A 15,726-nucleotide genomic window follows, 5' to 3' on the forward strand; every position below is an offset into this window, starting at 1 on the left:
ACATACATTTTCAGAGTACAGCTGTATATATAAATAAAAAAAATGGAAACCATTATTTTCCAGCTAGTCATTTGTAATGAGCTGGTCGTTTTGAAAGCATGATTTGGGCATTGGTTTGACCTGTAGGTGGGGACCCAGAACACCCTGTAGAAGGTGTTGGTGTGGCCAGCTGGGCACTCGGGAAGGACGCAGTGGGGACGGGGTGTGCGGAAAGGGGGCATCGCACTATTGGCCCCAGGGTTGGGATGAAAGTTTACTCGGGAGGAGACGACCGACTGGCTTCAGCCATGGGAGAGCGGGGGAGGCACCACTGGGGAGCACGGTTTGGAGCGGCTACTTACCTATTTATATCAAGGCCAATTATTGTTTCGTAAAGTGCAGTGAGTGGTGGGTTCTGGGAAAATTTGCTCCCACCGTAGACATGTTGGTTAGAAGTCATTAACATGACGTCCACGCATCCCTCATAAAGCACATAACGGAGATCTGGCACCTTTGAAATGCCCAGAGGACATTAAGAACGAGTCTTAGAACCAAGAGTATTGGAAACAAGATATTTTTACTTCTCGTTTGGGAATAATGTGATTGCATTTTGTGGCTCTAGCAGATGCTGGGGCCAGCTGCTCCGAGGGCCCTGGCTGTTCCCCTCAGTTTCGGCCCCTTACAGATAAATCCCTCGTGTAGAACTCTCATAAAAAGACAGAGTTTAAAAAATGTCCCTTGGCTAAAAGATCCATTTTTTTGCGTGCGTGTGCAAAATATTTGAGATTATGTAGACCACAGATTTTTTTTTTATTGCTTGGACTCTGGAGAATAAAAAATAAAACATATCTCTGTATATTGTTGCTGTTTTGTTTAATTTGTCCCAATAAGGACATTGGTCCCCTCAAGATCCGACCCTTGTCTCTCCTTGACATCAGACCCACGTCTCGAAGACAGATTGAGAATGGACTGTGTTGGGTGAGCCAGGTGAGGGCGATGGAAGGGAAGGGACTCCTGTCCTTTTTCGGGGGGCTGCCTCAGGGGGAATTGTTGGGGGAAGCCAGTCCCTCCGGGCTGGACGGTTCCGCAGGGTGTCTGCCGTGAGTGGCTCCTTCTGGAGTGGGGGTGGACGTGACGGCAAGCTTGGGCCGAGAGGCAGCAGGGAATTCGGTCCCACGTCCTCTCTCAGACAAACACAGCCTCGCACAGACCAGAGGCCGGACACGACCCCCACCCCAGAGGTGGACCAGTGCGATTCATTGGTTTAGAATAGAAAATACGTTAATGAATAAAATTTATTCTCAGGATCACTTTCTCCTGCTTTTTAAAATTTTCTTTTTTATTTTTTTAAATGTAGCTCCTAGCAGTGTTAAAATCATGCCCATGGCTCGCGTTTGTGGCTCATGTAATGTTTCTGCTGGACAGTGCTGCTCTGGGGCCGCCGGCCTGGCCAGAGGCTGCCATCCGGAAGCGCAGCGATTGGCAGGACGTCTCTGTACCCCTCGCGCAGGGCACTGAGCCTTCAGGCTCCTGCAGTAAGGCTCGGCCCACCCCCCGACACCCCCACTGGGCAGCAGGAGTTGGCACAGGCTGGGGCTCCATCCGTTTCTACCCTCTCCATTCGCTCCTTCGACCCGCGTGGGCGTCGACGGCCAGCCTCCGCTGTGGGAGCCGAGCCTCAGACCCTCCGGGGACACATCGGAACCGGGCGGAGAACCGCCGTGCGCATGCGTGCCAGCCGCAGACAGTTCTGCGTGCGGGGAGCCCGGGAGCGCTGTAACCACTGCCCAGAAGGTTCCAGACGCTGGGCTGAGACAGCAGGGAAGACTTCCCGGAGGAGGCGGGCTCTGAGCAGGGCCGGACAGGTTGTGTGCGCGGGGTGGGTGAATGGGGGCTGAGGCGGGAAAGGGCGGGAGGACCCAGGGGGCACGACGACGCTGGCCCCGGGGGCAGCCTCCGCGGGTGACCCCTGAGCCCCGCCTGCCCACAGCTGGCTCACCCCGAGGCGGGCTTTGCCCTGTGTGTCTGGACGCATCGGCCGGGGCGGGAGGCCCGGCTCCACCTGGCGACTGGGTGGCGAGTGGCCAGCAAGCGTGTGGGTGGTGGAGAGGCCCCCCCACCCCGCGCCCGCGCTCTCCCTCCGCCCTGCGAGCCGGGCTCGGTCAGCGCCGTGGGCAGCGGCCCGCCTGCCTCCCGGGTCAGCGGGCCCCAGCCCGATGCCGGGCGGGCACGAGGCGCCTCAGGGACTGTGCCGCAGCTGATCCCTCGGCACACTCATCATCCCCGGACGGCAGTGTTTCTCCTGGAACATCCAAAGGACAAACGAAACATTTAAAACCTGCGAGCTGGACAGGCTTAGCTTTGCGGCCGGCAGGGAGCTCCTTCATGCTGGCAGCGGAGCCGTCCTCAGCGCCGCTGCAGGATTTAGGATCGGGGGGAGCGAGGTGCCCGGCGGGGCAGAGCCGCTCGCGCCCGCGGGCTCCGCGCCGGCCCCCATGCCCTCCCCGGCCGCGTCCCCCTCGCCCAGGGCTGCACCTCGCTGGGCGCCTACACCCTCTTCTCCTTCTTCTTCTTTTTTTTATTGTGGAATAATACATAAAATTTGCCATGAGTGGCATTTAGTGGAGTCACAACGTTGGCTACTCCTAGACATTTCCACCACCCCAGGAGGAAACCCTGACTTATTAGCAGTCGCCCCCTAACCCCTCTTCCTCCAGTCCCCGACAACCACTAACTTGCCCCTGTCTCTCTGGATTTGCCTGTCCCGGACAGTCATTCCACAGAGACGGAATTGGGCAGCGTGTGGCCCTTTGGGCTTGGCTTCTGTCGCTCAGCAGGGTGTCAGGGTTCATCCGTGTAGCCTGTGTGATAACTCGCTCCCTGTTCATGGCCGCATGGCACTCTGTCACGTGACTGCCCCGTGTCGTGTCTGTCCGTCCACCCGCTGACGGACGCGAGCCGCTCCCACCCTGGCCGTTGCGAGTAACGCTGCGCGAACATTCGCGGACACGTTTTTGTTCGAGGTCCTGTTTCCACTTCTCTGGGGGCGCATCCTCCTCTCACCTGAGAATTCTGTGAATTTCCTGGGCCGGACTCGGGTCTGAGAGGTGGTGGATGAGCAGGAAAGGTCATGTACGCTCTGGGACTCAGGCGCCGGGGGTCCTGGTTTCAATCGGCCACAAACATGCTGGCTTTGGACAAATCTTGTCTGTTCTCTGTGCCTCAGTTTCCTGCTCTGTAAAAGGACTCACTGATCTGTGATTCTGCCTGCCTTCTTCAGAGCCCTGTGATGGTGGATGCAACTTTGGGGAAACAGGGGGGCCAGACAGAGCCTCGATTTCAGACCTTTTCTTCTCTTCAGCTAGAGCACCTCTTTGTCATTTTTGTTGGCCTTGAGAAGAGACATTTTAAGCAGAAGTTTTGTGGATATAAGGAATTTTTCCTGTCACCGAGGTAGATGAATCGTGCAAGGGCTTTCGGTTGGCCATGAGCTGGATCCTGCTGGCAGGAGAGCCTCCCACTCGCGGGTACTCGCTCTGGCTCCTCCTGGTCCCTGGAGGCAGGCGGGACGGTGACTGGGTCAGTGGGGGGCAGGAGGCCGTGGGCCTGCACTGGGGAAAGCGTGGCCGTCCACGTGCGGGCTTTGCTCTTCCCTCTCTGAGCTCACGGCTGGCCTCTAAGGTGTTAGGAACGGTAGTGGAGAGTGTGGGCTCGGAACCATTCTGCATGGCTTTGGGTTCTGGCTCTGTAGAGACCGGCAGCGTGGCCTTGGGCAAACCACTTAACTGCCCTGTGCCTCAGCTGCCCCGCCTGTAAAATGGGTGGGGTTCCTGCATCCGAGTTTGCTGTGAGGCTCCCTTCCGTGGGGCCCTGGAGCAGTACCTGGCCGTGGACATCAGTCTGCGCTGTTAGCCCTTGTGGTAGTTACAGCGACATGGAGGGCGAAGTCCCTCTGCCCCTGAGACCACTCCCCTTCCTGGTCCGGCAGACTCTCCCTGCTCCGAATTTTGGTGGTTCTCACTTTCCTCAACACTACTTAGCAGTTCCTACACTTCGAGAAGGCAGGTCCTGCCCGCGGTCTGCCACCCCGATGACGAGGTGGACCAACACCCAGATGAGGGAAGGGGCCGGGCAGCCTGGGAGTCGTGGGTCTGGGAGCGAGCGGGCGACTCAGATGTGCCCAGAGCAGCCGGGGCCCAGGCAGCAGGGCGGCGACCGAGGTCGGCTCTGGGGCCTGGGAAGCCAGGGCAGGACAGAGGCTGGAGCGTTGGTCTAGACATTCCGTTTCCTTTGCTCCGTAAGGCTGCCCCTAAGAGGGATGGGTGGCCCACCGAGGTGGCTCTGTGTGGGAGGTGGCGTTGCCTCCTCGGTGGTGGAGAAGGGAGTGTCTCATGCGCAAAGGTAGTTCACAAAGCAGTGCGACGTCCCGGGGCCGCTGTGCGCTTGCACGGCAGCTCAGTGGACCTGTGCCGACCCCCAGGCTGTGGTCACTGACTCGCGCGTGATGGGTGCTCAGGAAATATCTGTAGACTAAATACTGACTGCACTAAGGGGTCCAAGGAGCGACCTCTTTGAAGAACGGCAGCAGTGGGGGGACCCCACTAGGTTGGGGCAAGGGGTGGCTGAGGGGTGTTCACGCAGGTCTCCTTTGGGCGTCTGCGTCTTCAGAATGCTGCGGTAGTTCTGGAGGTGGCCGGGATGCACTGTCCCCGTCCTTCTGGGCCAGGAGGGGTCGCTTAGCTCTCAGCGTGATCCCGGGCAAGGGCGTGGGTCCGAGGGGGTCCGGTTGGCACAGGCCACTCTGGTCACCCAGCCTCCTGAGATTCAGGCAGGGGGGCCGATCCGCGCCAGGGGCTCGGTTCACCCGCTTACTGACCCCGGCAGCTGTCTGCTCTCGGCCTTCCAGAAACCAGAGGGGCGCCAGCACGTAAGTGCAGGGCCAGACTTCGGCCAGCTCCGCATGGTTACGGTGGCGGTGCCAGTTGTGGGCGCAGGAGCGTGCAGGCGGGGTCCGTGAGGCGAGTCTCCCCTTGTCTTCTGATGCCCTGCACGGTGCCTGCGACCTCGGCGGGGGCCTCTGGACAGGCGGCTCGCGCCGCGTGGACCTCGGAACGGTGGTGACGGTGGCTTCGGCTGCGGCTGTCGGTCTGTGCGTCGTGTCAGGAGTCGCGGCTGCTCACGGCTACCGCATGTCATGTCATCTCGGCGGCGTGAACCTGAGGTCCAGACGGGTTAAGTCCTGTGCGTGAGGCCTGACAGCCGCGAGGTGGCAGAGCCGGGTCTGCTCGCTTCCGGAGCACGTGTTCTCAGGCGTGATACCATGTCCCCTCCCCACGGCGACCGAGTCAGGTCACTCTCTGGTGCACGTTTATCTAGGAGCTGCTGCTTGTAAGTCTGGCTTCAACTACCTTTAGTAATGAACGTATGCAGACACGGCACACTCAGGACACACACGCACAGACACGCATGCTCACTTATAGACGCACATTCATTTCTACAATGCCCGCCCCCCATCCATCTACCCTCCCCTCCACCTGTGTAACCAGCATTCACCAGGACACTCCGAGGTCCCCGGGATGCATTGGTGATGACGTATTACTTGCCCGCAAGGAGCTCGTGGTCCAGTGGCGGATGCCACTCAAGTAAGCGAGCCATTGGGCTGCACAGTGATGAACCCTGCACACTGGCAGGTGCTGGGCACCACGGGGCACACGGGGTGGGCGGCCAGCCTTGTCACGAAGAGTTAGGAGGGCCAGCCCAAGGAGCTGGTCTCTGTCTCCCGCGAGACCTCAGGGAAAGCGTTTTCTCAGGCCAGGACACAGGGCTGAGAGAGGACCGTGTGCTCATCCCTCAGCTGCTCTGGTGCGATGAGGGATGGGAGCCATGCCCTGAGGCGGCACAGGCGACCGCCTCCCAGTGCGTGGGGAAAGGCCCGGGCTTACTGGTCATTGGCCACCCCGTGGTCACGGCTGGTTTCCGTGATTACGTGAGACCCTGACCGCCGCCTGGGCCTGCGGCCTTTACACTTTGTAGCATGGGTGGCGTTTGCTCTGCTGGCCTGGTTTTGGTGATGGTCTCTTTTTCTTCAAGGCTAAGTTTAGCGTCTGGTCACAGGTGTCAGCTCCCGTATGTCCAAGCCCAGTGGAGGCTCACTGCCAAGGAAGCCTGCGAGCCTTGGGTCGGGTGGGTGACCCCGGCCCGGGGAGCCCTCGACGAGGCCTGGCTGCCCAGAGCGGCCAGGCCGAGGTCGCTTCCCTGCATTTTTTCGATTGTCAAGGGCAGCAGCTCTGGTCGTATCATAGCCGAGATCAAGGGAAACGTGTCCTAGTGCGACCTGAACTTAACTTACGATCCCTGCCAATCCCACGTTAGCAGATTCGTTTGGAGCTGAATGTAATGGGCCATATCGTGCCTCAGAGCCGGAGCGATGACTTATGTTGATGTCACCCACCGGCTTTTTATGGAAATTATTAATAAATCAGTAATTCTATCTGCGGTGATGTTGTTGTGTTTATAAATATTTCATTTACCTTCAGGTGCCCACATTCTCTCCGTCTTCGCCTCAAACTCTGCTGACATCGCTCTTCTTTCTGAAGTGCTGCTCAATAGATTAAGTTATCAGCAGTGGGAAAGGTTAACGCTCTCTCTCTCTCCCTGGAATCTGCCTTTATGGTTCCTTTTTAATCTACACATGATCTGGCTCAGGGGGGTGGTGGGAATCAAGCCGAGAGAATGCAGCGTCTCTTGTGACGTCTGAAGGAGACAGGCGAAACTTTCCAGTTATGACCTTGCATGAGCAGACCTGTGGCTGGAGTGCGTTTTTCCCTCCTTCAAATTAGTGCCATTTAGAATCCGAAATGGCGTCTGATGATTTCCTCCCGCAGAGAAGTATCTTTGTCCTTGCCACCGACTCGTCTTTTGAAACCCGACGCTTTGATGATTGTTGTAGAGCAGGCTGAATGGAAAGGGCTTAAAAAACAAAAATCAGAATAGACGCACAGCCCAGGTCGAGGGTTTTCCGGCGGAGGTGGGGTCCCGGCCTCGCAGAGGAGTTCAACAGCTGGGGGGCGGCAGAATCTCTCTTGGCTCTCGGGATCCGACGTGACCTAATCGTTGTCATTATCTTTTTATTCTTCTGTTTCAGGAAATTGCAGCTTATTTAATAACGTTCGAGAAACACGAAGAATGGCTGACCACATCCCCTAAGACAAGGTAACGTCCCAGAGCTCGCAGTTTTTCAGATACGCACAGTCAATGACTCCATTTTCATTGGTTCCCTGGTTTGGCCGGTCCGTTCGTGGGCAAGCTGAGAATGCCACGTTGCGTGTGACCGCTCGTGACACCGAGGTCTCATCATCCGCCCTGAGACCGAGGCGGTGAACGTAGCGAGGAGGCGTGAAGACAGCTCGGCCACCCGCACGCGAGTCGGAACGTTTAACCCGCTCGCTCGATGCGCGATCCTCCGGCCGGGCGCTCCGAGCGCCTCCGCGGGCGGGTGTGTCAGGGGCCGATTTGGGGGAAAGTCCCCGCCTGCCAACGGTTTCTCCAGAAAGCGCCCCCCGGCCACCAGTGTCCTCTAGAAACTTACTTTGTAAGAGGGAAACTACGTCGGCTGTCCAGTTTCCTCTTGATGCTCTTTATACGTTATTCTCGTTTTGCGAGTCATTCTTGGCGGTGGTCGGGTCTCCTGTGGCAGAAGCGATGGCTTGGTTCGCAGTTTATCATGCAGTCAGCGTCCCTGAACCTACCAAACACCACAAACGCTGAGCTTCTCTCGCCGCGTGGGACTAGAGGGGGCTGGCGGGGACACGGCGCACTTGGGTCCGGCCGGTGCAGTGACAGGATTTCGTGACGCCGGGGTTTGGGGTTTATCTTAAAGGCAGCCGCTTCTTTCCTCCCCAGCTCTGTTTTTGTATTCGACACGTCACATTCTGGAGCTTCGGGAGCACGGGGCCGCTCTCTTCCAGTTGCCACCACTTTTTTTTTTTATTAGTGGGGCCAGGGCCAGGTGTTTGGTACCTTGAAGAGCGTGGCTTGCAGGATGACTGGGCTGTGGGTTGGATTTAAGAGGTGAAATGCTCAGTCTGTTTCACTTTGGGTAGAAGCACTGAATTTTCCAGGTTTCAATTGGGACCAGAGAAAGGAATGGGGGTGTGTCCTCTGCCCCTGTGGCCATCAGGTTGACCTGTGCCTCTTTTCTGAGCCACAGAAGAAAGAAGGTCTTGTCCTCTGGAATGTCTACTCATTCTAGAAGGTACTTAAAATCCTACTTTGTCGAGCTTAGGTTTTTACATGGTAAGTGAGGGCAAAATCTGCCCTTTGGAGGTGGTCAGAGGCTCCGAAGGAGAGGGAGGGTCGTGCTGAGATTCACCTGCCTCAGGTGGGGTAGAGGTTGACCCTGAGGCTTCTGCCTTTCCACCTGAATCCTTCTGCAGGATGTTCTCAACTCCTCAGCCTCCTGGGGCCGCGCTTTCCTTTGCTTTTAAATCAAGTGGTTTGTATCTGACAGCTTTTGCTGCGATAATGCTCTGTAAGAAGCAATCTCCAAACTTAACGACTTACGACAATAGACTTTTATGTCTTGCTCACAGGTCTGTGGGTTGGCTGTGGCTTTGGGTTGGGTTTAGGAACACTCGATGTGTCTTTTTGTTCTAGGACCTAGGATGAGGAAGCACCCACTGCCTAGCACCTCTGGTTCTGATGGAGGATGGCAGAGTCTTGAAAGCCCCAGGCACTCGATGCAGGTGTACCGAAAACCCCTGTTGGGCGTGGCTTCATGTCTCATGCCTGCTCACAGACCCATCAGCTGAGGCAGTTCCCGGGGCCCGGCCCAGTGGGAGTGGGGCCAGGAAGGACATTGTCCCATAGATCGTGGGTGGGGACGGAGTGGACAGCGAAGGGAGACACGGTCTGCTATCTGGCGAGCACGGCTGCACCCTAGACGGAGGAAAGCCTGGTGCACCCATCTCTTGTCTTCTGGGGGCGTCTCCTGGCGGGGTGGTTATTTCCGAATTTGAGCGGGCATCCGAATCGGCTGGAGAGCTTGTTAACACGCACACACCCCCGGAGTTTGATTCAGTACCTCAGGGGTGGGGGCCGAGCATCCGCCGTTTCTGACAGGTTCCCAGGCGATGGGATGCGGCCGGTCTCGGGCGTCGCCGTGGGGGCCGCTGCCCCGGCTTCTCTGGGGAGAAGGAGGTCGGCCTGGCAGCTGCCCCCGCACCGTCTCCCGACTCCCAGCCGCGGCTCCGGCCTCTCCGTGCGCCCTCCGCTCCTCGGCGAACACTGCCGAATCTGAGTGGAAGGAGAGACCGTCAGAGAGAGGGACCTCGGGGCCGTGTCGGGCCGACGTCGGATGTCGGTTACGCAGACGCGCGTCCTGCTCGGCGGCCTGTGTTTCACGGGGGCGTTCCGCCTCGTGTTTCAGCCTTCGGAACTGGGGTTGTAGCCGGGGCCGGGTGTCACTCAAGGTCATGCCGGACTCACTTGGCTTCTCGGAGTGTAAATGGAGGCAGGAGACCTCCCGTCCCGAGGCACAGGGAGCACACCTGGCGGAGGAGGGGGACGTGGGTTTCAGGTGCCGACCAGCCGGTTTGAGCCGTGGCCTGTCCCTCCATATCTTTGTGGCGTTAAGAAGTCATTTTTGTCCCTTTAAAAGCTCCACGTTTTCTTCTTCACATAGGGGACAGAGCCGATGTTGACTCTCATAGGGGCTGAGTCAGGTCATATTTGTGGTCCTGCCTTGCGTGCCGTGAGGGCCTGTGTCACTCAGTGCACGGGGACATCGCCGTTCCTCTTGCTGGCGAGGACGGTCCCCGAGCCGGAGGCTCCGGTGTCAGGAGGCCTCTGCCAGGGTGTCCGCAGGCCCCGGAGGGAAGGATTTCCTCCCTGGAGGCGGAGGGTGGAGACAGAACTTACTTAGCACCACAATATCCACCCCGTGCTTACACTCGAAAGCTTCCATCCCGGGAGCAAGACAAGTCACTAAGGCTGTTCAAGGACCTTCCTAAACTAGTTGTCGCGTGGAGTTTGGGTCCCCCACTCCCGTCTCCAGGACCGAGATTAGTCGACGCCGTTAACTGCTGAGCGGCCGCCAGCCGCCCCCTGGCGTCGGGGGTGGGGTGGGGTTCACGGCGCCCGCGCTCTGCCCCACGAGAAGGCCACACTTCTGTTTGCTGCTGTCGCCGCCACTGCTAACTCCCCTTCGGAAAATTAATAAAAACGAATTGCACCGCTGACGTTTATAGAGTTTCCTAATAAAATGATGCATTGTTTGCGTGGAGGAATCCCTGTTAAATTAATTGTCGTGATCGGCTCCCATATAGATGTTGGTATAGAGGCTGCAGGGGGGGCCCTCTCCTCGTCTCTGTGGCCCGCCGGTGGCCGGGGGTGACAAATGTAGCCCTTGCTCGGTTTCTGCCCTAATTACAGAGAAGGTCCTGGGAGCCCCGCTCCGCTGCATAATAACGAGGTGTGCTGCTTGGAGGCTTCCGGGGTTGGGGGGTGTGGGGGCCGGGGGCGGCAGTGACACTGAGCAGGCTGGATGCTGGGTGTTCGCACAGCCCGTGCTGCGTTATCGGCAGCCGGGGCCTTCCACGCATGGCGGCTGGAAAACTCCGCCCTCTGGTGTGTCTTTATTTGGCGCTCGCTGTGTGCCCAGCCCTGTAATAAGGCCGTTTGGGGGTTCCAGGGAGCCTCACACTCCGACCCCTGAGGTGGGTTTGGAATCGTGGGGTTAAGAGCGCCCCCCCTCTGTCGGGGGTGTTCTTCCGGCTCCTCCCGCTGGCTCCTCCGGATCTGGGGTCGCTGTCTGTGCGAGGTCTCCCCTGGACACGGTTTAAGTTCGCACCCCGGCCCCGGCCTGCCAGACCCCCTTTCCTCCCGTCTGACACGCGATGTCGTTCGCCTGCTTAGTTGTTTAATTTGTGTCCTCATCATCTGACCTCCTGTCCCCCAAGGCAAGGAAAGGGACTTTTGGCCCAGATTGTGTGCGGCGTGTCCCCAGCACTGGACACGTGGTGGGCGCCTAACTACTGTCTGTGGGTGAATGAGAGCGAGGTGGAGAGAGTCTGGGCGATGTGAGGGAGGAGACCCGTGTGTCCCCCCGCCCCCTCGGCCGCTTGACCGGGTGCCGTGGACCGGGCGCTGTGCGTTTAAATCCGTTTCGGCAGCTCTGCCAGGCAGGGAGATGTGGAGAAAACCCAGGTTCCGGCCCAGCGTGCACGCGAGTGTCAGAACTGGAAGCCGAAGGCCAGGTTGCTGAACTGCCAAGCCCATGACCTGAGCTCCGCGCTCTGCCGCTATCCCACTCCGTGGCCGTGGGATCGAGGTGGCCCTCAGCTCCCGTTCCCCTCCCGTCTCCATGACTTCGGAGCTGCCCGGGAGACCCAGGCCACGGGCAGAGCCTTCCTTCTTCGGTGAGCAGGGCTTACGTGGAGTGACCAGGTGGCGTCCTGTGCTGTGTCCTGAGCTGGATTTAGCTGCCCGCCGCAGGCCAAGCGGGAGGATGGCACTCGCCCCGAGGGACAGAGTGTGGAGGGGCGGGGCGCCGAGGGGGCGGGGCGTGGAGGGGCGGGGCGCCGAGGGGGCGGGGACGGGCCGAGGGGGCGGAGCGCACAGGGGGCAGAGAGCAGAGGGGGCGTGGTGCGGAGGGGCGGAGCACCCAGGGGACGTGGCATGGAGGGGCGGGGCGCAGGGGGCGGGCGGGGGGTGGGGCTGCAGACTCTGGAGACCCCAGTCATTTATTTCTCCTCCACGGGGAGGCGTACATCCCGTCCCTAGAAGCCGGGGACCCTCAGGGCTCACAGTGGGATTGAAGCGTGTCCTTCCCAGGAATCCTGTGTACGCCAGGTAGAAGGAGGCTGGCCAATGCTATTAATTATCTAATTAATTAATTAATTAGATTTATATAGATAGCACCTTAACGCCGAAGCACTAAAGATCTGGTAATAGAATTTTCCTATAATGAACACTAAATGCTTCTTGGTCAATAAGCAGTAAAACAGCCAAGTCGGGGGAGGGGTCTGAAAAGGAAGAGAAGAAAAGTGAGTGAGACCTGAGCTTCAAGAAGACCCAAGCGACACCGTGGGAGACCCCGTGCTCCCTCCCCCTGCCCTCCGGGCCCTGTCCACCCGTTCTGGACCCATTCCCACCCCCGCGGTGGCCGGGCCGAGGGGGGACGCCGACCTCGGGGCCTCCACCCTTTCCTCCTGTGTCCTCCCCGGGAGCCCCAGGTCTCTGCGGGGTAGCAGTTCACTCTCCGTGGACAGTTCCCGGGTCTGAACCTCCCTGCTGGGCTCCTGCACGCCATAGTATTATCCGCAGCTCATCGCCTTTGTCTCCCCACGGAGGGAGTGAGGGACGGCCTCGCCCCCACGCGGCCTCCCTCTGATGTCCCGCTGCTCGGAGGAGCCACCTCACGTTAAAGCCATAGGAGCCACACCTTGTCCCCCAAAGGGAATCAGTCGCCAGTTCTGCCCATGTTGCAGCCCGTGTTCACACCCTTGCTCTCCCGCGTGTCCCCTGACCCAGCCAGTGAGGCCCGGACCATCCGCACAGCTCCCATTGAGCCTCCCTCTCCAGGCCGGACCCCAGCGCCAGGCCGGACCCCAGCCCCAGGCCGGACCCCAGTGCCAGGCCAGACCCAGCGCCAGGCTGGACCTCAGCACCAGGCCGGACCCCAGCCCCAGGCCGGACCCCAGTGCCAGGCCAGACCCAGCGCCAGGCTGGACCTCAGCACCAGGCCAGACCCAGCGCCAGGCTGGACCTCAGCACCAGGCCGGACCCCAGCGCCAGGCCGGACCCCAGCGCCAGGCTGGTTTCCTAAAGGGCTCCTCCTGTTCCATCATTGTCCCACTTGAAAACCTCAGTGACTTCCTGTGAGGCAGTGACCGGACTCCGGTGTTGTATTCAAGGCCTTTGTCGTACCTGGACCCGCCTTCCCAGTTGCTTTTCTCTGACTCCCCACCTGCTCCAAGTAAGGGCTGCGTACTGCTCTCCAAACTCCTCTCCGGTGTGCCCCGCTTTTGCCGCTACTTGGCCATTGACCGTCCCTCGAATGCCCATGTCCAGCCCGATCTGCCCGCCCCTCAGACCTCCTGCGTGCTGGGCGCCCTCCCCAAGCACACCAGCGGGCGGCGAGCCCGCCCCGTTTGCCGGGCCGTCAATCACCCGACAGTGTAGGGGTCATAGCCTGCGAGTCTCGCCTCCCCGGTGCGGGGCCGGCGCCCCTGCCCTTGGCTCCTGCTGTCACTTTGGTCTCTGAACAGCTGTGCACAGAGGAGCGGGGGCTCTGATGGGGTGCGGAGTGGTGCGCCGGCTCGCGGAGGAGCAGCAGGGGGCACCGGCACAGACCAGTCCAGGGGACCGGGCGGCAGTGCCCACGTGTGGGCACAGGGCTCCCCGAAGCCAAGCTGCTCGGGCCCAGCCTAGCCCCTGAGCCGCTCGGGCTGCTTTGCCAGCCTCTCTGTAAGTGGCACGGGGGGGTGACCCGTTGGCCACCTCCGGGTCATCCGCTCCTTGGGGCAGTTACAGGACTTTTCTCAGGAAGCCCCTATTTCTGGGAAAGGCTGCTCAAGTGACCAGAACAGAATGGCAGACGTCCTGTGGAGGTTCCATTCGGATGGTTAAAAGTTCCCAGAATTTAAAAGGAATGAAGTTAGGACAGAGGCTGCGACACGAACGAACTCAGGCCACTGTGCTCAGTGACATGAGGCGGTGACGAGAGGGCAGGCCCCGCGTGAGCCCCTCACGGGGGCACCGAGACGGGTCAGGGCCACAGGAACTGAGCGGCGTGGAGGCGGCCGGGGCCGGACCGGAGGGGACATGGCGTTGGTGTGCGGTGGGACGGATTCACTCCGGGAAGATGCAGAAGTTCCGGAAGCGAAGGGTGGTGGTGGCTGCAGACAGTGTGACCGTGTCCAATGTTCCTCAAACGGTTAACATTTCATATTATGTGTCTTTTACAACAATTAGAGGAAAGGTTCCCCGAGCTGCTGCTTTCTGCGTCCAGTTGGGCAGAGTGGGGGCTTGGGGATTGGTCCTCTGTGTGTGTGTGCGCGCGTGTGTGTGTGTGTGCGTGCGTGCACATACATGTGTGTGTGCACGCATGTGTCGGGGGTGTATTAGGGGACAGAGGTGGGAAGGGCAGCCTTACACCGAACCAGGATCATCTCCCAGCCTCTGTTCCTCAGAACTGCAGAAGAGAAAAATAAACTAGGTCGGCAATCATTTCATCGTAGTGACCTTTGCGTTATGCTGAATTGGGGACCTGCTATCAAATTAACGTAACGATGTGTCATGTTACATCCATTTCAGCATTTGCCTATTGTCTTGAGCAAATCCTTGACGAAGTCCCTGTTATCATCATTCACCAAAGAGCAAATGCAGTATGAGGGGACATCACGGGTGGTGTCTGCTGGCTCAGGGCTCTCCGGAGCCCCAGCCGCGGGGCCCTTCCCACCCCTAGGCATCTGCCTCAGGGGTCCTGTAGCTTCCGGACGAGGCCGCGACTGAGCTGTGACCTGGATCCCGATAAAGTGTCTGTAGTCTCGTCGGGGGTGGGGAATTCCTCAGCCTCCCCGGAGAAGTGGGTCTGTCCCAGATTCCAGTTCATTATTCGGAGTCGCAGAGTGCAGAGGCGGCCAATCGGGCGGGGACGGCCGATTCCCCGCCGTGCCCGGGAAGGGGGCCAAGCCGCGCCCTGGCTGCCCAGGTCCCTGTGTCCATGTGCCCCTGGGAGCAGACCCTGGCTGTCCTTAGGTGGCTGCCCTTTCTGCCCATGGGCAGGGGGCGTTTGTCACACACACAGGGTCATGCGTCCTCAGCCGCTCGCTGGAATGGCACCCCCAGCTGCGCCAGGTTTCACCACGACCCTCCTCACTTCTCCCAGGGGTGTGAGTCCCGGCCCCCTCCTGAGGGGAAGCTGGGAGCCGGGAGTAGATGTGTGTCTTGTCTTTCCCCGGGCTAGACAGTTGCCACCTGCCAGCTCCTGCCTGCATGCTTTTTTAAAATTTTAATTAATATCAAACATATACATGCACATAGTTTAATAAGTCAAACGGCCCTAAAAGATTCGCAAGGAAAAGCAGGAGCGCCGTGCCTTGCAGCTCAGCCCTGGTTCCCAGAAGTGGCCACTGTCAGCTCGAGTCCTGGCTTTACCTCCAGATCGTGCAGCGTGGTCATTCTGCTCTTTCTTGATTTGCCAGTTTTAGACGCCGATTTTGACTTCCTTCTGTGCGTGGTGAGGATTTAGCCTCCCCACGCTGCCCTCCGCTGTTTTCCTCGGGGTGGGGGGCGGGGGGCTTGACGGAGGCAGCCACGTTTGGCGGGGAGAGTCCGGCATTCAGCACCTCTGGATGCTGGCGCCTGGAGATGCTCTCGGTTCTCCAGAGAGCGGCCCACGGGCCTGCTGCCTGGCGCTTCGAGCTGGCCTGGCCTCCAGCGATCCAAGAACTAGGCCGGGGAGGGGCTTGGGGATTCACCACGAAGCACTTTGTCCCCCGGGGTTGCATTCATGTCTCCTGCCTCTGCTCTGCGGTCCCCAGGTCCAGAGGATGAACGTGCCTCGGTGGGGACAGAGGCTGGGTGGTCCCTTGGGATGGGCTGACGTTCCCACATACGTGTCTGCGGCCTCTCCCCGTCTCCCGCCCCGTTCCCGACCTCTGCCCCCTCTGGCACCTCCGGGTCTCGGGGGCTCTGCAGGCGAGCGGGTGTGTTGGCCCCGGTCGTCCCCGCCGGGGCACGTGG

The 15,726-nt window shown here is 59.6% G+C and overlaps 1 protein-coding gene across 12 annotated transcripts in view; it reads left to right on the top strand.

The window, feature by feature from the left end:
* CAMTA1 (calmodulin binding transcription activator 1) overlaps positions 1 to 15,726 on the top strand; it is a 731,085-nt gene that overhangs the window by 238,660 nt on the left and 476,699 nt on the right. For all 12 annotated transcript variants that reach the window (XM_036228256.1, XM_036228241.1, XM_036228246.1 and 9 more), the window contains one exon: positions 7,124 to 7,191. In XM_036228256.1, coding sequence (XP_036084149.1) covers positions 7,124 to 7,191 — 68 coding nt within the window. The remainder of the gene's footprint in view (positions 1 to 7,123; positions 7,192 to 15,726) is intronic.

This window comes from Rousettus aegyptiacus, unplaced genomic scaffold, assembly GCF_014176215.1.
Source record: "Rousettus aegyptiacus isolate mRouAeg1 unplaced genomic scaffold, mRouAeg1.p scaffold_m13_p_1, whole genome shotgun sequence".
NCBI lineage: Eukaryota > Metazoa > Chordata > Mammalia > Chiroptera > Pteropodidae > Rousettus > Rousettus aegyptiacus.